This window comes from Tachypleus tridentatus, chromosome 3, assembly GCF_004210375.1.
Source record: "Tachypleus tridentatus isolate NWPU-2018 chromosome 3, ASM421037v1, whole genome shotgun sequence".
Lineage (NCBI taxonomy): Eukaryota > Metazoa > Arthropoda > Merostomata > Xiphosura > Limulidae > Tachypleus > Tachypleus tridentatus.
The window spans coordinates 115,261,636-115,288,841 of NC_134827.1; the positions used below are offsets into that span (position 1 = coordinate 115,261,636).

Sequence of the window (27,206 nt, forward strand, 5' to 3'; positions counted from 1 at the left end):
GACAAGATCTGCATATATTGTGTAAATGTTTTACCTGTTTGCAGCAACTCGTCCTGACAAGATCTGCATATATTGTGTAAATGTTTTACCTGTTTGCAGCAACTCGTCCTGACAAGATCTGCATATATTGTGTAAATGTTTTACCTGTTTGCAGCAACTCGTCCTGACAAGATCTGCATATATTGTGTAAATGTTTTACCTGTTTGCAGCAACTCGTCCTGACAAGATCTGCATATATTGTGTAAATGTTTTACCTGTTTGCAGCAACTCGTCCTGACAAGATCTGTATATATTGTGTAAATGTTTTACCTGTTTGCAGCAACTCGTCCTGACAAGATCTGTATATATTGTGTAAATGTTTTACCTGTTTGCAGCAACTCGTCCTGACAAGATCTGTATATATTGTGTAAATGTTTTACCTGTTTGCAGCAACTCGTCCTGACAAGATCTGTATATATTGTGTAAATGTTTTACCTGTTTGCAGCAACTCGTCCTGACAAGATCTGTATATATTGTGTAAATGTTTTACCTGTTTGCAGCAACTCGTCCTGACAAGATCTGTATATATTGTGTAAATGTTTTACCTGTTTGCAGCAACTCGTCCTGACAAGATCTGGATATATTGTGTAAATGTTTTACCTGTTTGCAGCAACTCGTCCTGACAAGATCTGCATATATTGTGTAAATGTTTTACCTGTTTGCAGCAACTCGTCCTGACAAGATCTGTATATATTGTGTAAATGTTTTACCTGTTTGCAGCAACTCGTCCTGACAAGATCTGTATATATTGTGTAAATGTTTTACCTGTTTGCAGCAACTCGTCCTGACAAGATCTGTATATATTGTGTAAATGTTTTACCTGTTTGCAGCAACTCGTCCTGACAAGATCTGTATATATTCTGTAAATGTTTTACCTGTTTACAGCAACTCGTCCTGACAAGATCTGTATATATTGTGTAAATGTTTTACCTGTTTGCAGCAACTCGTCCTGACAAGATCTGTATATATTGTGTAAATGTTTTACCTGTTTGCAGCAACTCGTCCTGACAAGATCTGTATATATTGTGTAAATGTTTTACCTGTTTGCAGCAACTCGTCCTGACAAGATCTGTATATATTGTGTAAATGCTTTACCTGTTTGCAGCAACTCGTCCTGACAAGATCTGTATATATTGTGTAAATGCTTTTACCTGTTTGCAGCAACTCGTCCTGACAAGATCTGTATATATTGTGTAAATGTTTTACCTGTTTGCAGCAACTCGTCCTGACAAGATCTGTATATATTGTGTAAATGTTTTACCTGTTTGCAGCAACTCGTCCTGACAAGATCTGTATATATTGTGTAAATGTTTTACCTGTTTGCAGCAACTCGTCCTGACAAGATCTGTATATATTGTGTAAATATTTTACCTGTTTGCAGCAACTCGTCCTGACAAGATCTGTATATATTGTGTAAATGTTTTACCTGTTTGCAGCAACTCGTCCTGACAAGATCTGTATATATTGTGTAAATGTTTTACCTGTTTGCAGCAACTCGTCCTGACAAGATCTGCATATATTGTGTAAATGTTATATCACTTAATAAGATATATATTGTGTTCTATGTTATATCAGTTAATAAGATATATATTGTGTTCTATGTTATATCACTTAATAAGATATATATTGTGTTCTATGTTATATCACTTAATAAGATATATATTGTGTTCTATGTTATATCAGTTAATACGTTATATATTGTGTTCTATGTTATATCAGTTAATAAGATATATATTGTGTTCTATGTTATATCACTTAATAAGGTATATATTGTGTTCTATGTTATATCACTTAATAAGATATATATTGTGTTCTATGTTATATCACTTAATAAGATATATATTGTGTTCTATGTTATATCACTTAATAAGATATATATTGTGTTCTATGTTATATCACTTAATAAGGTATATATTGTGTTCTATGTTATATCACTTAATAAGATATATATTGTGTTCTATGTTATATCACTTAATAAAGTATATATTGTGTTCTATGTTATATCACTTAATAAGGTATATATTGTGTTCTATGTTATATCACTTAATAAGGTATATATTGTGTTCTATGTTATATCACTTAATAAGGTATATATTGTGTTCTATGTTATATCACTTAATAAGGTATATATTGTGTTCTATGTTATATCACTTAATAAGGTATATATTGTGTTCTATGTTATATCACTTAATAAGGTATATATTGTGTTCTATGTCATATCACTTAATAAGGTATATATTGTGTTCTATGTTATATCACTTAATAAGGTATATATTGTGTTCTATGTTATATCACTTAATAAGGTATATATTGTGTTCTATGTTATATCACTTAAGGTATATATTGTGTTCTATATTATATCACTTAATAAGGTATATATTGTGTTCTATGTTATATCACTTAATAAGGTATATATTGTGTTCTATGTTATATCACTTAATAAGGTATATATTGTGTTCTATGTTATATCACTTAATAAGGTATATATTGTGTTCTATGTTATATCACTTAATAAGGTATATATTGTGTTCTATGTTATATCACTTAATAAAGGACAGTGTAATCCCCTATGATTTTACTTTTTCCAGGAGGCGGACATGGCTATCGCCCCCCTGACCATCACCTCCGCGAGGGAACGTGTTATTGATTTCACGAAGCCTTACATGTCTCTGGGTATCAGCATAATGATCAAGAAACCGATGAAAAAGAAACCTGGAGTCTTTTCCTTTATGAATCCCTTGTCCAAGGAGATATGGATGTGTATTATCTTTGCCTACGTTGGAGTGTCGGTCGTGCTGTTTCTTGTTAGCCGCTTTTCTCCGCACGAATGGCGGCTCGAGGACACATTCCTGGGCCAGTCTGTGTCCAACGACTTCTCCTTAATGAACAGTCTCTGGTTTTCTCTAGGGGCTTTCATGCAACAGGGTTGTGACGTCTGCCCCAGGTACGATGCGCCCCCTCTATTAGATGACTTGTAGTTCTCAACGTGTATTCAAAATTTAGTTTATGTAGCTTGATCTAAACGTCACAGTAAATATACTGTTTTGTGACACAAAGTACATGAATCATTTAAAACGTATGAAGCGAGTTGTTTCAAACACCCAAGTATGTATGTTGACTGTATAGATGTAGTGTGAAGACTAGGGAAATTATACGATATGGTGTGGAGATTAGGGGAAAATATAAAGTGTAGTGTGAAGACTAGGGAAATTATACGATATGGTGTGAAGATTAGGGGAAAATATAAAGTGTAGCGTGAAGACTAGGGGAAAATATAAAGTGTAGTGTGAAGACTAGGGAAATTATACGATATGGTGTGACGATTAGGGGAAAATATAAAGTGTAGTGTGAAGATTAGGGAAATTATACGATATGGTGTGACGATTAGGGGAAAATATAAAGTGTAGTGTGAAGATTAGGGAAATTATACGATATGGTGTGAAGATTAGGGGAAAATATAAAGTGTAGTGTGAAGATTAGGAAATATACGATATGGTGTGACGATTAGGGGAAAATATAAAGTGTAGTGTGAAGATTAGGGAAATTATACGATATGGTGTGAAGATTAGGGGAAAATATAAAGTGTAGTGTGAAGATTAGGGGAAAATATAAAGTGTAGTGTGAAGATTAGGGAAATTATACGATATGGTGTGACGATTAGGGGAAAATAAAAAGTGTAGTGTGAAGACTAGGAAACCATACGATATGGTGTGAAGATTAGGGGAAAATATAAAGTGTAGTGTGAAGATTAGGGAAATATACGATATGGTGTGACGATTAGGGAAAATATAAAGTGTAGTGTGAAGATTAGGAAATTATACGATATGGTGTGAAGATTAGGGAAAATATAAGGTGTAGTGTGAAGACTAGGAAATATAACGATATGGTGTGAAGATTAGGGGAAAATATAAATTGTAGTGTGAAGATTAGGAAAAATATAAAGTGTAGTGTGAAGATTAGGGGAAAATATAAGGTGTAGTGTGAAGATTAGGGAAAATATACGATATGAATTGTGAAGATTAGGGAAAATATAAAGTGCAGTGTGAAGATTAGGGGAAAATATAAAGTGTAGTGTGAAGATTAGGGGAAAATATAAATTGTAGTGTGAAGATTAGGGGAAAATATAAAGTGTAGTGTGAAGATTAGGGGAAAATATAAGGTGTAGTGTGAAGATTAGGGGAAAATATACGATATGGTGTGAAGATTAGGGGAAAATATAAAGTGTAGTGTGAAGATTAGGGGAAAATATAAAGTGTAGTGTGAAGATTAGGGGAAAATATAAAGTGTAGTGTGAAGACTAGGGAAATTATACGATATGGTGTGAAGATTAGGGGAAAATATAAGGTGTAGTGTGAAGATTAGGGAAACATTTATGATTGAATATGAAGGGGAAGTTTAACAGTGAAAGGTAAGTGGCGTTAAGTTAAAGGTATCATGAAAACAAAACTAGCCGTATAGAGGTTCAGCATTTAATGTTTCAAAAATACAGTTAGCAGGCAGGTGTTTATAAAGTCTGTAAATACAGTTAGCAGGCAGGTGTTTATAAAGTCTGTAAATACAGTTAGCAGGCAGGTGTTTATAAAGTCTGTAAATACAGTTAGCAGGCAGGTGTTTCTAAAGGTCGTAAATACAGCTAGCAGGCTGGTGTTTCTAAAGGTCGTAAATACAGTTAGCAGGCAGGTGTTTCTAAACGTCGTAAATACAGTTAGCAGGCAGGTGTTTCTAAAGTCCGTAAATACAGCTAGCCCGCAGGTGTTTCTAAAGTCCGTAAATACAGTAGTTAGCAGGCAGGTGTTTCTAAAGGTCGTAAATACAGTTAGCAGGCAGGTGTTTATAAAGTCCATAAATACAGTTAGCAGGCAGGTGTTTATAAAGTCCATAAATACAGTTAGCAGGCAGGTGTTTCTAAAGGTCGTAAGATACAACTGGCAGGCAGGTGTTTCTAAAGTCCGTAAATACAGTTAGCAGGCAGGTGTTTCTAAAGTCCGTAAATACAGTTAGCAGGCACGTATTTCTAAAGTCCGTAAATACAGTTAGCAGGCAGGTGTTTATAAAGTCCGTAAATACAGTTAGCAGGCAGATGTTTATAAAGTCCGTAAATACAGCTAGCAGGCAGGTGTTTATAAAGTCCGTAAATACAGCTAGCAGACAGGTGTTTATAAAGTCCGTAAATACAGTTAGCAGACAGGTGTTTCTAAAGGTCGTAAATACAGTTAGCAGGCAGGTGTTTCTAAAGTCCGTAAATACAGCTAGCAGGCAGGTGTTTCTAAAGGTCGTAAGATACAACTGGCAGACAGGTTTAACAAAAGTCCATAAAAATACACTTGGGAAGTGGGTGTTTCAAAAGTCCGTAAAAAACCGTATTCGTACAATTTATTTTTTAACGCTGTTAAGCAACTAATGGGTTAACGTTCAAAAATAGATGTTTTTAGAACAGTGTTCTTCAACAGTTTTACATGTAAAACGTATTTGATCATTAGCTCAACAACACTGTAACCCAAATACCGAAGAAAAATACATTAACTGTAACATCAAATCCGTTCTGATATGTGTTGTGATTGAGGCTTAGAACTTATAAAGTTGTGAGGTTTTGGATATATGTGAAAATGATATAGAGAAATCAATATTAGCAAAACTATTACGTTAAAACTATTACTGTTGCAGAACCAGAAGTTAAAACTTACTATGTTTAAAAGAACCATTTGGTGAAGAAGTTAAAACTTACTATGTTTAACAGAACCACGCGAAGGTGTTACTCTTCGAAGAATCACGATCTAATAGGTGTTACAATTCAAAGATCCGTGATGTAATAGGTGTTACTATTCAAATAACCATGATATAATAGGTATCACTATTCAAATAACCATGATACAATAGGTGTCACTATTCAAATAACCATGATATAATAGGTGTCACTATTCAAATAACCATGATATAATGGGGTTAATATTCAAAGAACCACAATCTAAAAAGTGTTACTATTTAAAGAACCACGATATAATATAAGTTAGTATTCAAAGATCCATAATCTAACACGTATTGCTATTCAAATAACCATGATATAATAGGTGTCACTATTCAAAGAATCATGATCTAATAGGTGTTAGTATCCAAAGATACATGATCTAATAGGTGTTACAGAACCACGATCTAATATGTGTTAGTATTCAACGATCCGTGATCTAATAGGTATTACTATTCAAATAACCATGATCCAATAAGTTTTACAAAAACATATGAATGAGTTATTATTCAAAGATACATGATCTAATAGGTGTTACAGAACCACGATCTAATATGTGTTAGTATTCAACGATCCGTGATCTAATAGGTATTACTATTCAAATAACCATGATCCAATAGGTTTTACAAAAACATATGAATGAGTTATTATTCAAAGAACCATGATGTAATATGTGTTAATAATCAAAGATCCATGGCCTAATAGGTTTTACAGACGAACATGAAAGTGTTACTATTTAAAGATCCATCACGTGTTTTTACGACTATTATAAAGATATTTACTACGCTACGTAGACGCTGTGTTTGTGTCTCACTCGTACCTAGGGCAGACGTTAAATTTCTATTACTTGAAGGTTCGTAGAAAAACAAGAGTGTTAAAGAGAAGTTGTACCATTAGATAGTTGTACCAGTTGTACCATGTATTTTGTGTATCGTCACACGTGTCTGTGATGGTAAGGTATTGTTTTTTTTTTGTCTAAGCATTGCTAGTGACAGACCCAATTCCATCGAGCAAAGTGAATGTTATCTTAATATTTGGAACTTTCAGGTCGATGGCTGGTCGAATCGTGGGAAGTGTCTGGTGGTTCTTTACTCTAATAATTATTTCATCCTACACTGCGAACCTCGCTGCATTCTTAACTGTGGAAAGAATGGTTACTCCCATAAATTCAGCAGAGGATTTGGCCAAACAGACCGAGGTAGAATACGGCACTCTGATGTACTCTTCAACCCAGGAGTTTTTTAAGGTAAGCTTAACATGATGTGGCTAAGGGACCAATCTCACGTACTCTCAAACCCAGGAGTTTTAATAAATAAGTTATACACTGCTATAGGGAAAGATAATAGTTTGTGTACTTTCGAACCATGGATATTTTAAAGTTAAGTCATGCATTGAAAGTTTAGTCGATACATATTCCAATTTGGGATTCTAAAAGTTTAATAGTAATCACAGAAAGTTCGAATATTTTAGTTTACCATAGCTTGTTGATGTATTAGTAAACTTTGCTCTGACTGACACAACTGATATAAACACACTCAAAGTAGTACACCTAATACATGGAATAACTTTAAAATTAACTAATATTAACATTTAAAGTTGTACTCCTGGTACAGGGAAGAACTTTACTAGTAACTAATATTAACACTTAAAGTTGTACTCCTCATACAGTGAAGAACTTTACTATTAACTGATATTGACACTTAAAGTTGTACCCCTCAAAGAGGGAAGAACTTTACTAGTAACTGATATAAACACTTAAAGTTGTACCCCTCAAAGAGGGAAGAACTTTACTAGTAACTGATATAAACACTTAAAGTTGTACCCCTCAAAGAGGGAAGAACTTTACTAGTAACTGATATAAACACTTAAAGTTGTACTCCTCGTACAGGGAAGAACTTTACTAGTAACTGATATAAACGCTTAAAGTTGTACCCCTTATACAGGGAAGAACTTTACTAGTAACTGATATAAACACAGTTAAGGTGGTTGTTGGTTAGTTGATTCAGTGTTTTGTTGCACAAAGCAGCTAGGCTATCTGCGCCAAACATCCGGTATAAAGGTAAAATTAAAGTAAATGTAGTGAATTCATAAAAGGAAATAAAGGTAAAACAAAACAGAGTTAAAACATAAATAGCATAAAACCAATGTTTACATCTAGTCTACAACGTTAAGAGATAAACTACAGTAATACAAGTTGTAAAGGATTTTCTGTAGCATAATTGTAATTATCATAACTCAGCATGAAGACTAACAGGTAAGTTCAAAAACCATCAGTCACCTGAAGTTGGCCTTTCCAGTCCTGGTTCAGAGTTATTTGATGATGTGGTTATTTTGAAAAAGTAAAGTAATAAAAGTTTTAAAGACTTTAGCAAAATTTTAATAATAACTCGTCAGGATAACCAATGAGCAGTTTACACAGCAGGATTAGTCACCTGAAGTTTGCCTTTCCAGTTTTGGTGTCGAGTTATTTAATGTTTCGGCCATTTTCCAATGTCAAATCGAACTAGAGAGATTGTGACTCTTTAAAGGGAAACACAATAAAAAAAGGTTTAATGAATAAATATCAAACACTTAAATGACGTTAGAAAGATTAATGGCCGTGAAAAAACTAAAAACTTTATCAAGGTGGACAGTGTTACCGTCATCAATAACACTGTCCCATGTTACAGACAAACCCTGGGACAGAACATGTTTAAAATAGACCCATCGTTGACAGTTGTAACGATGACAAAAAGTAAAATGTGGTTTATTGTGACCTGAGTGTTACACAGACTACACACTGGTGCATCAGTTCCAGATAAAAGAAAACCATAAGTTAAAAAACTGTAACCAATGAATAGTCTAATTAGAACAACTTCATCTTTCCAATCCTTATCAAGCAAGATGGCCGAAGTCAATATAGGGTTTTATTTGAAGAAGCTTGTTTTCACGTTGCTCACTCCAAGTGAACTGCCAGCTGGCACAGAGCCAAGACTTGAATACAGGACCATAGTCCATGTATGGGACAGGCACAGCGGTGCCAGAGCAGATAGATTTAGCTGCCGTGTCAGCGAGCTCGTTCCCACAAATATCAACATGGCCTGGTATCTAGAAAAACTGGATAAAAGTAGATGTTAAAGAGAAATGGGCCAGTCGGTTTTGAATATCAGCGAGAACAGAGTGTGAGCCAATGTGAAGCGATTCCAGAGCCAGTAGAGAACTAAGCGAGTCAGTATAAATAGTGTAGTTTGAGTACTGCTTAGCTTGTATGTGATCCAGGGCAAGAGAAATGGCGTACAGTTCAGCAGTGAACACAGAAGCTGAAGAGGGGAATCTGTATGCAATCACCAAACCACAACAAACCATGGCAGAGTCCACACAGCCACCTGATTTGGAACCATTCGTATAAATTGGAATGGAAAGATTGTTCGAAAGATGTTCAGTAGATAAAAAACGGTACTTCCTCAGGAGTATCTGCCTTTCTCAGATGACTTAAAGAAAGGTCACATTTGGTGGGATCGGATTCAGTAATGTTATCCAAGGACAGACCCAATTCATCTAACTGTGCCTGATCGTCTGTTCTGATAAAGTATGGCCCGCTGAGGAAGGAAAACACAACTCCAGGTGGGATGCTTTGGTAAGGAACGAAGATTCGAAGAATACAGTAAAGACAGTTGTAAACGACGGAGGTACAAAAAAGGTTCATGTGACTGTGTATAAGCTCTGAACTGGGGAGGTGCAAAAGTACCCAGTGCAGAGCCAAAGTCCTTAATGACGAATGGGGTCCAGCATCTTTAAGGCCAAGGGTCTGGCAGAGCTATAGACCAGTGATCCATAGTCGAATTTCAATTGAATAAGAGCACGATATATCTGTAGCATAGAACATCGATCCGCTCTCCAAGTAGTGGTAAAGAGGGCACAGAGGAAGTTCAGTAGTCTTATACATTTAACCCGTAGCTGCTTAATGTGTGGTATAAAGGTCAGCTTACGGTCAAAGATAAGCCCCAAGAACTTTGTCTCAGTGACCACAGGCAGCACAACATCACCGATACAGAGTTCAGGATCAGGGTGAATACCCCATTGGCGGTAAAAGTGCATGCAAACGGTTTTAGAGAGAGAAAAATTAAAGCCGTTTGCCGTGGTCCACTTCAGTACACGATTGAGGGAAGTTTGTAGCTGCTGCTCAATTACACCTCATGTTCGACGACTGACATGAGATGTGAAAGTCGTCGACATAGAGCCCATTTGCAACAGTGAAAAGGAGTTATTCAGTGATGGCATTAATCTTTATACTGAAAAGTGTGACAATCAAAGCACAGCCCTGAGGGACTCCAAGTTCCTTTAGAAAAGAACGAGAGTGTCGGACCCACACAAACTTGGAATCTCCTGCCCATTAAAAGGTTTTTAATGAAAATGGGCAAATGGCCATGTATACCCATATATATTGAGGTCTTGCAAAATCCATACCTCCATGTTGTATCATAAGCCTTCTCAATGTCAAAGAGTATTGATACAAGATGTCGTTTGAGAAAGAGACAGCTTGTCAAAGCAACTGGACGGTAGTTTGAAGGAATCTTGGGATCCTTCCCAGGCTTAGAGAATGGTAGGACAATAGCCTGGTGCCAGGCATCAGGAAAAACATTCTTCTGCCAGATTAGGTTAAAACAATTAGAAAAATAGCAAAAGAAGCAGGAGACAGATGGTGCAGCATTTCATAGTGTACATCATCAGGTCCAACAAGAGAAGCAGGAGACAGATGGCACAGCATTTCATAGTGTACATCATCGAGTCCAACAAGAGAAGCAGGAGACAGATGGCACAGCATTTCATAGTGTACATCATCAGATCCAACAAGAGAAGCAGGAGATAGATAGCACAGCATTTCATAGTGTACATCATCAGATCCAACAAATATACCACCAGACTGATGAAGGGCCAGTTTGAGTTCCACCAATATCAAGGGATGATTATAGTCATTGAGACACTCAGCTCGAAAGGAAAGGGGTGATTCCTTTGCCCGAGTCTTGATGGCTAAGAAGGTGGAGGAAGATGCAGAAGTGCTAGAGACCCGGCAAAACTTACTCCTGGGTATCGGCGATGCTCCAGATATCAGCTACTTCCTGACTATCACAGAGCAAGATCGAGAGGGGACAGAATTGTATTGCCCACTGCCCTTCCAAATCTTGTTCCATATGACTTTGGAACTGATGGTAGAAGATATGCCAGTTGTGAACTTAATCCAATATTCCTTCTGACTTTGACGTCTTAACCACTGAGGATGTGCACGGGCTCGCTGGAAAGCGATGCGGTTTGAGAGTGTGTGATATCTACGGAAAGTATCCCAAGCCCAATTTTGAGCCTTCTGTTCCATGTGGCAGGCAGGATTCCACCACGGACGAGGATATAGTGGAAAACGTGTCGAGGTTTTAGGAATACATTGAGCAGCTGCTTGTATAATACAGTCAGTTACTGCTGCCACACAGTCATCTATTGATGGTTTACAGATGGTGGCAGGATCAAGTTGTGCGAGAGCAGTGAAAGAGGACCAGTTAGCTTGATCCAGCTTCCACCAGGGCGCGCGGGTAGGGTGGCATCGACCACGGCCAGTCTCTCTTAAAAGTATAGGAAAATGATAACTGCCTCGTGAGTTATTGTCAACCCTCCATGAAAAGTGAGAGAATAATGAAGGGGAGAAAACCGAGAGATCAATATCAGTAAAGGACTGACTAGATGTGTGGAAATAAGTAGAAGAATCAGTAATGAAAAGAGAAAGGTTGTGATCAGAGAGCATACACTCTACAGATTGATCCCTCCTATCAATATCAGCACTTCCTCAGAGGAATGATGTCCATTAAGGTCCCAGGATTAAAAGGAAGACGGCAACTGTTAAATGAGAGCATCAAGGTCTGATTGATCATATGTCTCTCCAGGGTACAGGTAGAGAGAACAAACAGTGATGGTATGACCCAAATAAACACGGATGGCTACGGCCTCCAAGGATGTGTTGAGTGGCAAAGACAGGGTGGGCACATGCTGATCAACCAACAGTTCCACCCCTCCTTGCACTCGTCCATCACACAGCCTGTCATTTCTGTACAAAGAAAACTAACGAAAGGTGACTGTATCGGCAGGTTACAGAAATGTTTACTTCAAGGAAAGACATTCAGGATGGTAGGAAGCAATCAGTGTTTTGATGTCATCCAGACTAGAACGTAAATCTCGACAGCCACATTGTATCAAGGTGGCCATTTTTAATTATGTGTAGGCGAATTGGGTGGAGCATTTACTACCACGTCTTTTTTCCTTACTGTCCTTATTCGAGGGAGGTCTGTCGACATCCGTGGATCTTGCTCTGGGTCGATTGGGCAGGTCTTTGTTGTTGGAAGGGGATTCCAGCGACTGAGGACATGAACCAATGATCGTTTTGCATCTTGAAATGGGAGAAGATGTATCCGAGGAAATGCTCGTACCCAGAACCAAAGGAAATGGATCTTGGAGTTTGTTGGAATATATGTAAAGGACAGAGATTGGTGTTGAAGTTGATTCATCAACTTTTTTAACTATGGATGTCAATAGACTTTTCATTTGGCTTGAGAACGATTCTTTTTGGGGCACAGAGAGATCCGTCTGCACTCCCACTGCAATAACGGAACAAAGTGCAACTGCATACGTCCGAGATGAAGTGGTGGACAGCAATTTTCGAGCCTCAGGATAAGTAATGTTATGAATCGGTTTCAAACGCTGCACCTCTTTTTCTTCCAACCATTTAGGACAAGGATGAAAGTAGGACAGGTGAGAGTCATTGCAATTCACACAATGTGGGTCCGTTTCACACTCACAGGCATCATGGACCTTGCCACCACAACGAGCACGTACCAGGGAACCACGACATGAGATCTTTGAGTGACCGAACCTCTGACACTGGAAACATCGGAGAGGGTTTGGAATGTATGGCTGTACCCTGCAATTAAGATAGCCTGCCTTGATGGTGGCAGGTGCACGTGGTGATGTAAATGTGAGAACAAGGATATTTATCGGCAGTGTAACTCCATCTCTGCGATTGAAGATACGCCTCATTGCAGAAACTCCTTGAGTGGAGAAACCAGCGAGAATTTCAGACTCTAGGATGTTCTTCAAATCCCTCTCAACAACAACTCCTCATGACAAATTCAAAGTAGCATGAGGTGTAACCTCAATAGGTATATCCCCAATTGCCTTTGAATGCAAGAGGAGTTCACTGTGTTGAGATGTGGATGTTTCCACCAATATGTCACCAGATCGAAGCTTCTTCACTGACTTTGGAGAACCAGCAAGTCCCTCTAGTCCGTTCTCAATAAAAGGGGACATTTGCCCTAAAGGTTTCTCTGAAAGAGAATGTAATATAAGAAAATGAGGTACAACAGGTGGTACAGATGTTGAAGGCTGCTGCTTAGAAACTTCAAGTCGTGATTGTTTACCTATAAACTGTTTTGTCACTATTTTATTTAAATTTTTATTTGGAAGATCCATAATAAAAAATGAAATTTCGGTGCCCATTGACCCCACCCACCATGGAGTCCTACAAGGGGATGCACTACAATGTCAAGCAAGGACATTGCAGCAACGCCAGGGTTTTGTGAGCACTTTTCCCAAACACCAGCATCAGACACAATGTCCACAACACCTGTTGAGAACATCCAACACTAGTACTTGGTAAACCCTAGCACAAGTGGTTAACACGATTTCGACCAGGAAGGTCACCCCAAAGCCGCCTGTCTTCAGGAATACAAGGCCAAAGTGGTGTGTTAAGGTTGAACCCCTCAACCATCAGGATCCTCTCCTCCCCTTCACGGGTCTCCACGCATAGCAAACATGTGGGTGGATATTTAGATCCTAGAGGAGGTAAACTGAAATAACCTTCCATGGGAGGTCCCCTCACCATGTACAAAAATCCACACCGAGGAGCCAGTTAAAGTAGTACTCCTGATACATGGAAGAACTTTAATATTAACGGATATAAACACTTAAAGTAGTACACCTAATGCAGGGAAGAACTTTAATATTATCTGATATAATCACTTAAAGTAGTTCACCTGGTGCAGGGAAGAACTTTAATATTAACGGATATAAACACTTAAAGTAGTACACCTGGTGCAGGGAAGAACTTTAATATTATCTGATACAATCACTTAAAGTAGTACACCTGGTGCAGGGAATAAATTTAATTTTAACTGATATAAACAATTAAAGTAGTTCAACTGATACAGGGAATAACCTTAACTTGAGTCACTAAATATCTTTTGTATTTTATCCGCAGTTTTTAGTGCAAACAGTTACCATATTCATTAAGTCAACTCTGGTATTAGAATGTTTATGTTTTCCTAATATAATGTTTTTTCATGTTCACTGGGGATGGAGATGTATACACGTATTCGATAAAATTATGGTTTCTAGCGTCTTCATTTTACGAAGTTTCTCAAGCCACACACAAACACATCAAAATATAGCTGTATTACAAGACAACACTTTACAAAGGATTTGTAAACCCACGACGGTTGCGTGTTCTTTAACATTTTTCTTTAATTTAATAAAACACGTTGCTTTTGTTGAACACGAAGAAAGATATTGACTTTCTGAGAATAGAGCGACTCGTTTATGGAAATTAAAATAAGAAAAACGTTGTGCCAAATAGGGATTAGTCCTCTTAAACACTTGAAACTCGATATTTTGTGTAAAAGAATTTTAATGAAGTCAGAAAGAAAAGAAATGAGGTGTAGATTACAGAAAACCAAACATGACCTATAAGGATGTGATTACCATAATAGTGACTACAGGAAGGTTAAAAACTTTGTGTTGATTTTCGCTAAAGGAGTCAAACAAAAGGGTTAACTCTTATCTTTTACAAAGTTCTGGTTCTCAACCTAATTGTCTGACTGATACGTAAAGTTACAGTTCGTATTAAAGTCAAACCAAAGTTAACTGAATCGTGCAACTCTGATCTATTTAATTGGCTCAAGAACCTAATATTGTTGATTTTAATAACAGAAATTAATTATAGTAGGCTTAGTATATTATACTAGGCTTAACGTATTGTAATTTGCAATAGGCCTAACGTGTTATAATTTAAAGCAGGCTTATTCTATAATAACATATAGCAGGCTTATTTTATAGTAAGCTTAGTATTATAACGTATAAAAAGCTTAACGAATTACAAGTTTTTATACAAGTACAACGTATATAGAACTATCATGTAAAGATGGTGTTCACATAACAAACCTGTATGTAAACAGAGAATTAGAAGTGATACAAAGCGTGTGTACATAAACGGCAGGCTAGATATCACACATGAAGGACGAGTTGTGAGACACAGAGAACGAGTGTGTTGCTACATAATTGTAGACTTTTTTATGCATGAAAATAAACAAACTCACCCATTATGAACTCTGACAGAATATCATTCATTTTCTAGCGTTCCAAAATTGCCGTGTATGCCCGAATGTGGGAGTTCATGAACTCCAGGAAGCACGTGTTTACATCTTCTTATGACGAGGGCATCAGACGAGTCCGCGAGTCCAAAGGAAAGTACGCCTTTCTTCTGGAGTCTACCACTAACGATTATATTAACGAGCGGCAGCCATGTGACACCATGAAAGTTGGAAGGAACTTGGATGCAAAGGGTTTTGGGGTCTCAACTCCATTAGGATCTAACCTCAGGTGAGAAGGTCTGGTTTTCATAATAAGTGAACAATTGTAAGTGTACGCATGTAAAAAGCAAAATTCGGCGTTTGTTCCTGCAGCAGATATGGTAAATATATCTACATGGTTTTGCTCTAAAATAAACAATGAATCAATAGTAATATATATAATAATGAGAAATCTTATTACAGTTTGTATCAGATTATGATGTTTCAGAAAACAACTTATTATTGTTTGTATCAGATCATGATATGATTATGAACAACTTATTATTGTTTGTATCAGATCATGATATGATTATGAACAACTTATTATTGTTTGTATCAGATCATGATATCATGGTGAACAACTTATTATTGTTTGTATCAGATCATGATATGATTGTGAACAACTTATTATTGATTGTATCAGATCATGATATCATGGTGAACAACTTATTATTGTTTGTATCAGATCATGATATCATGGTGAACAACTTATTATAGTTTGTATCAGATCATGATATCATGGTGAACAACTTATTGTTGTTTGTATCAGATCATGATGTCATAGCGAAGAACTTATTATAGTTTGTATCAGATCATGATATGATTGTGAACAACTTATTATAGTTTGTATCAGATCATGATATGATTGTGAACAACTTATTATTGTTTGTATCAGATCATGATATCATGGTGAACAACTTATTATTGTTTGTATCAGATCATGATATCATGGTGAACAACTTATTATTGTTTGTATCAGATCATGATATGATTGTGAACAACTTATTATAGTTTGTATCAGATCATGATATTATAGTGAACAACTTATTATAGTTTGTATCAGATCATGATATTATAGTGAACAACTTATTATAGTTTGTATCAGATCAAGATATGATTGTGAACAACTTATTATTGTTTGTATCAGATCATTATATGATTGTGAACAACTTATTATTGTTTGTATCAGATCATGATATGATTGTGAACAACTTATTATAGTTTGTATCAGATCATGATATTATAGTGAACAACTTATTATAGTTTGTATCAGATCATGATATGATTGTGAACAACTTATTATTGTTTGTATCAGATCATGATGTCATAGTGAAGAACTTATTATAGTTTGTATCAGATCATGATATCATGGTGAACAACTTATTATAGTTTGTATCAGATCATGATATCATGGTGAACAACCTATTATAGTTTGTATCAGATCATGATGTCATAGTGAACAAATTATTGTTGTTTGTATCAGATCATGATGTCATAGTGAAGAACTTATTATAGTTTGTATCAGATCATGATGTCATAGTGAACAACTTATTATAGTTTGTATCAGATCATGATGTCATAGTGAACAACTTATTATTGTTTGTATCAGATCATGATATGCTTTTGAACAACTTATTATTATTTGTATCAGATCATGATATGATTATGAACAACTTATTATTGTTTGTATCAGATCATGATATGCTTTTGAACAACTTATTATTATTTGTATCAGATCATGATATGATTATGAACAACTTATTATTGTTTGTATCAGATCACGATATTATAGTGAACAACTTATTATTGTTTGTATCAGATCATGATATGATTGTGAACAACTTATTACAGTTTGTATCAGATCATGATATGCTTTTGAACAACTTATTATTGTTTGTATCAGATCATGATATGATTATGAACAACTTATTATTGTTTGTATCAGATCATGATGTCATAGTGAACAACTTATTATAGTTTGTATCAGATCATGATATCATGGTGAACAACTTATTATTGTTTGTATCAGATCATGATATGATTGTGAACAACTTATTATTGTTTGTATCTGATCATGATATGCTTTTGAACAACTTATTATTGTTTGTATCAGATCATGATATGATTATGAACAACTTATTATTGTTTGTATCAGATCATGATGTCATAGTGAACAACTTATTATTGTTTGTATCAGATCATGATATGCTTTTGAACAACTTATTATTGTTTGTATCAGATCATGATATGATTATGAACAACTTATTATTGTTTGTATCAGATCATGATGTCATAGTGAACAACTTATTATAGTTTGTATCAGATCATGATATCATGGTGAACAACTTATTATTGTTTGTATCAGATCATGATATGATTGTGAACAACTTATTATTGTTTGTATCAGATCATGATATCATGGTGAACAACTTATTATTGTTTGTATCAGATCATGATATGATTGTGAACAACTTATTATTGTTTGTATCAGATCATGATGTTTTAGTGAACAACTTATTATAGTTTGTATCAGATCATGATATGATTGTGAACAACTTATTATTGTTTGTATCAGATCATGATGTCATAGTGAACAACTTATTATAGTTTGTATCAGATCATGATATCATGGTGAACAACTTATTATTGTTTGTATCAGATCATGATATGATTGTGAACAACTTATTATTGTTTGTATCAGATCATGATGTCATAGTGAACAACTTATTATTGTTTGTATCAGATCATGATATGATTGTGAACAACTTATTATTGTTTGTATCAGATCATGATATGCTTTTGAACAACTTATTATTGTTTGTATCAGATCATGATATCATGGTGAACAACTTATTATAGTTTGTATCAAATCATGATATTGTAGTGAACAACTTATTATAGTTTGTATCAGATCATGATGTCATAGTGAACAACTTATTGTTGTTTGTATCAGATCATGATGTCATAGTGAAGAACTTATTATAGTTTGTATCAGATCATGATATGATTGTGAACAACCTATTATAGTTTGTATCAGATCATGATATGCTTTTGAACAACTTATTATTGTTTGTATCAGATCATGATATGATTATGAACAACTTATTATTGTTTGTATCAGATCATGATGTCATAGTGAACAACTTATTATAGTTTGTATCAGATCATGATATCATGGTGAACAACTTATTATTGTTTGTATCAGATCATGATATGATTGTGAACAACTTATTTTTGTTTGTTACAGATCATGATATGATTGTGAACAACTTATTACAGTTTGTATCAGATCATGATATCATGGTGAACAACTTATTATTGTTTGTATCAGATCATGATATGATTCTGAACAACTTATTATTGTTTGTATCAGATCATGATATCATGGTGAACAACTTATTATTGTTTGTATCAGATCATGATATGATTGTGAACAACTTATTATTGTTTGTATCAGATCATGATATGCTTTTAAACAACTTATTATTGTTTGTATCAGATCATGATATTATTGTGAACAACTTATTATTGTTTGTATCAGATCATGATATGATTGTGAACAACTTATTATTGTTTGTATCAGATCATGATATGATTGTGAACAACTTATTACAGTTTGTATCAGATCATGATATCATGGTGAACAACTTATTATTGTTTGTATCAGATCATGATATGATTGTGAACAACTTATTATTGTTTGTATCAGATCATGATGTTATAGTGAACAACTTATTATAGTTTGTATCAGATCATGATATGATTGTGAACAACTTATTATTGTTTGTATCAGATCATGATATCATGGTGAACAAGTTATTATTGTTTGTATCAGCTCATGATATGATTGTGAACAACTTATTATAGTTTGTATGATATCATGATATGATTGTGAACAACTTATTATTGTTTGTATCAGATCATGATATGATTGTGAACAACTTTTTATTGTTTGTATCAGATCATGATGTCATAGTGAACAACTTATTATAGTTTGTATCAGATCATGATATCATGGTGAACAACTTATTATTGTTTGTATCAGATCATGATATGATTGTGAACAACTTATTATTGTTTGTATCAGATCATGATGTCATAGTGAACAACTTATTATTGTTTGTATCAGATCATGATATGATTTTGATCAACTTATTATTGTTTGTATCAGATCATGATATGCTTTTGAACAACTTATTATTGTTTGTATCAGATCATGATGTTATAGTGAACAACTTATTATAGTTTGTATCAAATCATGATATTGTAGTGAACAACTTATTATTGTTTGTATCAGCTCATGATATTGTAGTGAACAAATCATTACTGTTTGTTTCAGGCTAGGATCTTACATAATAGACGTTAGTTTATATTTAACGATGGATATAAGTAAACTCTTGTTGGTTATTAATTAACAAGTTGTAATGGATGTATTGAACCATTGCTCATTATTATTTAATGGGGGATATACCAGTTTTAAACAGAAGAAACTCTAATGTGTAATGACGAACATAATGAGATATCTGATGAACATATATTGATGTGTAACGACGAACATAATGAGACATGTGATGAACAAATGTTGATGTGTATTGATTAATATAATGAGGCACGTGATGAACAAATGTTGGTGTGTAATGATGGACATAATGAGACATGTGATGTATAAATTTTGATGAGTAATGATTAACATTGTGAGACATGTGATGAATATATGTTGATGTGTAATGATGAACATTGTGAGACATGGGATAAACAAATGTTGATGTGTAATGAACATAATGAAGAATCAGTTGTCCTTAGTGTCTGTATAAACCAACCTGAAAATTTGTTTCTGAAACTTAAGAAAGTACATGCCTTTCTCAGTGTTATAAACAAAATTAAAATTTAACCTTGATTGTAGCTTAAGGTTAATACCCTTTTCTGAAATAAAGAACAAAAGACAAAACCATACAGTTGGCTATCGTTATTGTACCAACCAAGTGTACCGAAGCCTGGTTTTTAAATGTTTGTTGTTGATTTTTATTTTGCAAAATGTTTAAAGTATGTGCCTCAGTTAATTTTTACTGATGCTGAGAAATAAAAACCTTAAACCACGTTGTAGAGAATCCTCATCAGGCTAATTGAAATGTTTTGTTAGTTTTATACCAAATGAACCTTGAAGTTAGTATGTTTGGAACATTTCAAATGATGTTTCAACTGTTGGTCATAGAGTTGAAGAAACAAAGTGTCCACTGAACAGATTTTGAAACAGTAATTCAGTTTAGGATGTTTCATGTAATCTTGTTTGTTTTCAGAGATCGATTAAACTTGGCAGTGTTGTCACTCAAAGAAAATGGAGACTTGGCTCGTTTGAAGAACAAGTGGTGGTATGACCGCAGTGAATGTACAAGTGACAGTGGGAAAGTAAGTAGTGATGTGTAAATATATGTAGTGAATGTAGGAGTGACAGTGGAAAAGTAAGTAGTGATGTGTAAATATATGTAGTGAATGTAGGAGTGACAGTGGAAAAGTAAGTAGTGATGTGTAAATATATGTAGTGAATGTACAAGTGACAGTGGAAAAGTAAGTAGTGATGTGTAAATATACGTAGTGAATGTACAAGTGACAGTGGAAAAGCAGAAATAGTGATGCGTAAATATAACGCAGTGAACGCAGGGTGATGATGGGAAAGTGAAGTAGTGAGCGACGCGCAAACATACGCAGCGAAACGCACAAGTGACAGCGTGGGGCGTAGTAGTGACGCGTAAACATACGCAGCGAAACGAATGACAGGGTTTCGCCAGTGACGCGCAAACATACGCAGCGAACGCAGGATATATGTGAGCTGGAGCGCCAAAGAGGACGCGCAAACCAATGGCAAAAGAAAGCAGTGATGATGTAACGGATACGCATGTAGTGACGCGCAAACATACAGTGGCAATGACAACAAACGGAAGCCAAGTGATGATGCGCAAACATATACGTAGCGAAACGTTAGGATGACAAAACGGAAAAGCCAGCAGTGATGACGCGCAAACACAGTGACAGCGAAGGAGTGACAATGGAACGGCGCTAAGCCAGTGATGCGTAAACATACGCAGCGAACGCAGGATGACAACGGGAGCGCCAGTAGCGACGCGCAAATATACGCAGCGAACGCAGGATGACAATGGAAAAGTAAGCCAGTGACGCGCAAACATACGCAGCGAAGATATAGGAGTGATGATGGAAACGGAGTAAGCTAGTGATGCGCAAATATACGCAGCGAACGCAGTGACAATGGCGCCAAGTAGTGATGCGCAAATATACGCAGTGAACGCAGGATGACCAAACGGAGCCGCAGCGACGCAAAAATTAACGCAGTGAACGCAAAGTGATCAAACGGAAAAAAGTAGTAGTGACGCAAAACATAAAGCAGCGTGAACGTGGATGATCAACGGACAATGGAAAAGAAGTAGTGATGTGTAAACATATAAGTAGTAGATATTATGACAACGGAAAAGTAAGTAGCGATGTGCAAATATATACGCAGTGAACGTACCGGTGACAGCTGGAAAAGCCAAAGTAGTGATGCGTAAACATACGCAGCGAACGCAGGATGACCAATGGAAAAGAAAGCCAGTGACGCAAAAATATATGCAGTGAACGCAGGATGATCAAACGGCTGAGTAAGCCATGACGCGTAAACATACGTAGCGAACGCAACAGAGTGACAATGGAAAAGTAAGCCAGCGATGCGCAAATATACGCAGCGAACGATGTAGGAGTGCCAAGAGCGACGCGCAAACATACGCAGCGAACGTAGTGATGTGCGGAGCGCCAAGCATACGCGTAAACATACGCAGGCGAACGAAACGTGGATCGCCAGCGGAAGCGCCAAGCAGTGACGCGCAAACATAACGCAGCGAATGTACAAGTGACAAGTGGAAAAAGTAAGATAGTGACGCGCAAACATACGTAGTGAACGTAACAGCTGACAGTGGAAAAGTAAGTAGTGATGTGACGTGTAAATATATGTAGCGAACGTACCGGTGACAATGGAAAAAGTAAGTAGTGATGCGTAAACATACGCAGTGAATGTAGGAGTGACAATGGAAAAAGTAAAGCAGTGATGTGCAAACATACGTAGTGAATGTAGGAGTGACAAACGGAGCGCCAAGCAACCGACGCGCAAACAAACGCAGCGAACGTAGTGATGATCAACGGAGCGCCGCTAAGTAGTGACGTGTAAACATACGCAGCGAAATGCACAAGTGACAATGGAAAAATAAGCGAGTGATGCGTAAACATACGCAGCGAATGTACGCAAGTGACCGATGGAAAAAGCGCCAAAGTAGTGACGCGTAAATATATGCAGTGAACGTAGGAGATGACAATGGAGCGCCAAAAGTAGTGACGCGCAAATATATGTAGCGAACGCAGATGACAATGGAAAAGTAAGTAAGTGACGCGTAAACATACGCAGCGAACGCACAAGCGACAGTGGAAAAAGCCAGCAGTGACGTGTAAATATACGCAGTGAACGTACAAGTGACAGTGGGAGCGCCAAGTAGTGATGTGTAAATATACGTGAGCGAACACGTGACAGTGGAAAACGTAAAGCCAGTGATGTGCGCAAATATACGCAGTGAACCGCACGAGTGACAGCGGAAAAGCGTAAGTAGTGATGCGTAAACATACGCAGTGAACGCAGGAGCCGACAATGGAAAAGTGAAGCCAAGCAGTGATGCGCAAACATACGCAGTGAACGCAGGATGACAAACCGGAGCGCAAGCAGTGATGATGCAAACATACGCAGTGAACGCAGGATGACAACGGAGCGCCAAAAGCAGCGATGCAAACATACGCAGTGAATGCAGGATGATCAACCGAAAAAGTAAGTAACCGATGCGCAAATATACGCAGCGAACGCAGGGATGACCAAACGGAAAAGCGACGTGATGCGCAAATATATGTAGTGAATGCAGGAGTGACAACAAAGTAAGTAGTGATGCGTAAATATATGCAGCGAACGCAGGATGACAAACGGAAGTAAAAGTAGTGACGCGCAAATATATGCAGTGAACGCATGAGAGTGACAATGGAAAAGTAAGCAGTGATGTGTAAATATACGCAGTAGAACGTAGGAGTGACAAACGGAAAAAGTAAAGTAGTGACGCGCAAACATACGCAGCGAATGTAGGAGTGACAATGGAAAAGGTAAGTAGTGACGTGTAAACATACGCAGCGAACGTAGTGATGATCAACGGAAAGCCAGCAGCGACGCGCAAACATACGCAGTGAACGCAGGATGACAATGGGAAAATAAGCCAGTGACGTGCAAACATACGCAGCGAAACGAAGTGAGGAATGATCAAACAACGAAAAGATGAGCTGGAGCGACGCGTAAACATACGCAGTGAATGTACAGGATGACAATGGGTAAAAAGCCAAGTGACGCGCAAACATACGCAGTGAACGCAGGATGACAAAATGGAAAAAGTAAGTAGTGATGCGATAAATATAAGCCAGCAGTGAACGCAAACATGCCGCAGTGATGAAATGGAAAAGCCAAGTAGCGATGTGTAAAACATACGCAGTGAATGTAGGATGACAAACGGAGCGCCAAGTAGTGATGCGCAAACATATATATGTAGTGAACGTGGCAGGATGATCAGTGGAACGGTAACAAGTAAGTGACGTGTAAACATATAAGTAAACAGTGAACGCAGGAGTGACAAACGGGGAAAAGTAAGCAGTGACGCGCAAACATATATGATAGTGAATGCAACAGTGACAAACGGAAAAGCAAGTAGTGACGCGTAAACATATGCAGCGAAACGTAGGATGACAATGGCTACAGTATGATGACGCGTAAATATATGCAGCGAAACGTAGGAGTGACAATGGAAAAGTAGTAAGCCAGTGATGCGCAAATATATGCAGCGAATGTACCAGGATGACAATGGAACGAGTAAGCCAGCAGTGACGCGCAAACATACGCAGCGAACGCAGGAGTAACAATGGGAAAAGTAAGTGCCAGCGACGCGCAAACATACGCAGCGAAAACGCAGGATGATCAACCCGGCGCCAGCAGTGACGCAAACATACGCAGTGAACGCAGGATGATCAAACGGAGCGCCAAGCCAGTGACGCGCAAACATACGCAGCGAACGCAGGATGATCAAACGGTTTCGCCATGATCGCAAACATACGCAGCGAACGCAGATGATGACGGTTTTGAGCGCCAAGCGCGACGCAAACATACGCAGCGAACGCAGGATGATCAACGGGGATTTCGCTGGCGACGCGCAAACATACGCAGCGAACGCAGGATGACTGCTTTTGCTGCCAACCGACGCGCAAACATAACGCAGCGAACGCAGGATGACAAACGGCGCCAAGCGACGCGCAAACATACGCAGTGAAACGGTGATGATCAAACGGCGCCGCTAAAGCAGTGACGCGCAAACATACGCAGCGAACGCGGGATGACCGCGCGGCGCGCCAACCGACGCAAACATACGCAGCGAACGCAGGATCTTGACAAACGGGGAAGCCAGCTGGCAGCGACGCGCAAACATACGCAGCGAACGCAAGATGAGAACCGGCGCCAGCGCAGCGACGCGCAAACATACGCAGCGAACGCAGGGATGACCAAACGGAGCCAAGCAGCGACGCAAACATACGCAGCGAACGCAGGATGATACGACAACGGCGCGCCAGCAGTGACGCGCAAACATACGCAGCGAACGCAGGATGAATGCAACCGGATTTGCGGGCCAGCGACGCGCAAACATACGCAGCGAAACGCAGGATGATCAAACGGAAAGCGCCAAGCAAGCTGATGCGCAAACATACGCAGCGAACGCAAGATGATGAACCGGCGCCAGCGCCAGCGACGCGCAACCATACGCAGCGAACGCAGATGATGGACAAACGGAAGCGCCAACCGACGCGTAAACATACGCAGCGAAACGCAGGATGAGGAACGCAGCGCTTGTTTTGCGCGACGCGCAAACATACGCAGCGAAACGCAGTGATATATCAAGCGGAGCGCTTTTCAGCGACGCGCAAAACATACGCAGCGAACGCAGGATGATCAAACGGGCGCCAAGCAGTGACGCGCAAACATACGCAGCGAACGCAGGATATAATCAAACGGAGCCAAGAAAGCAGATGCGGCAAACATACGCAGCGAACGTAAGAGACAACCGGATTGCGCCAAGAACCGACGCGCAAAACATACGCAGCGAACGAGGATATGATCAACCGGGCGCCAAGCAGCGACGCGCAAACATACGCAAGCGAACGCAGTGATGACCAAACGGAGCGCCAGCAACCGAGTGCAAACATACGCAGCGAACGCAGGACATCAACGGAATAGCGAGGAAGCGACGCAAACAACACGCAGCGTGAAACGCAGGATGATCAAACGGAAACGTAAGCAGCGACGCGTAAACATGCAGTGGCAGCGGTGACATCAAATCTGCTTTTGCGGCAGCGACGCGCAAACATACGCAGCGAACGCAGGATGATCAAACGGAAGCAACCGACGCGCAACATACGCAGTGAACGCAGGATGATCAAACGGAAACGTAAGCAGCGATGCGCAAACATAAGCAAGCGGATAGCTGGATATATCAAACGGTTTGCGCTTAGGAAGTGACGCAAACGCCACGCAGCGAACGCAGGATGACAAACGGTACGCAGCGCAACCGACGCGCAAACACAACGCAGCGGAACGTGCAGTGATCCCGATCAAACGGCTTTCAAGCAACCGATGCGCAAACATAACGCAGCGAACGCAGGATGACAACGGAGCTGCAAACCGACGCGCGCAAACATACGCAGCGAAACGCAGTGATGACAAACGGCGCCAACCGACGCGCAAACATACGCAGCGAACGCAGGATGATCAACGGGTTCGCCAACCGACGCGCAAACATACGCAGTGAAACGAGGATGACAAACGGGTTTCGCCAACCTGACGCAAACATACGCAGCGAAACGCAGGATGACAAACCGGTTGCTTGAAAGCGACGCGCAAACATAAGCAGCGGCAGCGCAGATATTGACCAAACGGAGCGCCAAGCAGCGACGCGCAAACATACGCAGCGAAAACGCAGGATGATCAAACGGAGCGCCAAGCAGCGACGCGCAAACATACGCAGCGAACGCAGAAATATGATCAACGGAAAGCGCCAGAAAGTCATGATGCGCAAACGCCACGCAGCGAACGCAGATGACAACGGAAAACGTAAGCAGTGACGTGCAAACATAAGCAGCGGCAGTACGGATCGGACCGCCAGAGCAGTGACGCGCAAACACACGCAGCGAACGCAGGATGATCAAACGGGGAGCGCCAACCGACGCAAACACAACGCAGCGAAACGCAGGATGACAACGGCGCCAAGCAACCGACGCGCAAACATAACGCAGCGAAACGTAGGATGATCAAACGGAGCGCGCAGCAACCGACGCGCAAACATACGCAAGTGAACGCAGTGGGATGACAAACGGAGCTTTTGCTGACGCGCAAACGACAAGAGCGGCGAACTGGATGACATCAACCGGAACCGCGCCGCGAATGACGCGCAAACATACGCAGCGAACGGTGATATACAAACGGTTTTTGCGAGCCATGACGCGCAAACAAACCGCAAGCGAACGCAGTGATGACAAACGGTTTCGCGCCGCAAGCAAGTGACGCGCAAACATACGCAGCGAACGCAGGATGATCAAACGGAGCGCCAGCGACGCGCAAACATACGCAGCGAAACGCAGGAGATGACCAAACGGAGCGCGCCAGCTGACGCGCAAACATAAGCAGCGGCAGCCGGAGATTCAAACGGCTGCTGCTGAGCGACGCGCAAACACAAGCATGAAAGCCTGATATTGATCAAACGGCTTTCGCCAGCGACGCGCAAACATACGCAGCGAACGCAGGATGATCAAACGGAGCGCCGGGCAAAGCGACGCGCAAACATACGCAGCGAAACGCAGGACATCAACGGAGCGCCAGTGACGCGCAACCGCAA

At 38.8% G+C, this 27,206-nt stretch overlaps 1 protein-coding gene and 1 long non-coding RNA gene across 5 annotated transcripts in view; one reads left to right on the forward strand and one right to left on the reverse strand.

Annotated features, from left to right (window-relative positions):
- Positions 1-15,308, reverse strand: part of LOC143247836 (uncharacterized) — a 32,717-nt gene extending 17,409 nt beyond the window's left edge. Inside the window, exon 1 of the long non-coding RNA XR_013026723.1 lies at positions 15,172-15,308. This is a non-coding gene — a long non-coding RNA (uncharacterized LOC143247836). The remainder of the gene's footprint in view (positions 1-15,171) is intronic.
- Positions 1-27,206, forward strand: part of LOC143247826 (glutamate receptor 4-like) — an 85,971-nt gene that overhangs the window by 17,219 nt on the left and 41,546 nt on the right. For all 4 annotated transcript variants that reach the window (XM_076496345.1, XM_076496344.1, XM_076496346.1 and 1 more), the window contains 4 exons: positions 2,628-2,983; positions 6,830-7,028; positions 15,210-15,454; positions 20,502-20,610. In XM_076496345.1, the coding sequence (XP_076352460.1) occupies positions 2,628-2,983; positions 6,830-7,028; positions 15,210-15,454; positions 20,502-20,610 (909 nt within the window). The remainder of the gene's footprint in view (positions 1-2,627; positions 2,984-6,829; positions 7,029-15,209; positions 15,455-20,501; positions 20,611-27,206) is intronic.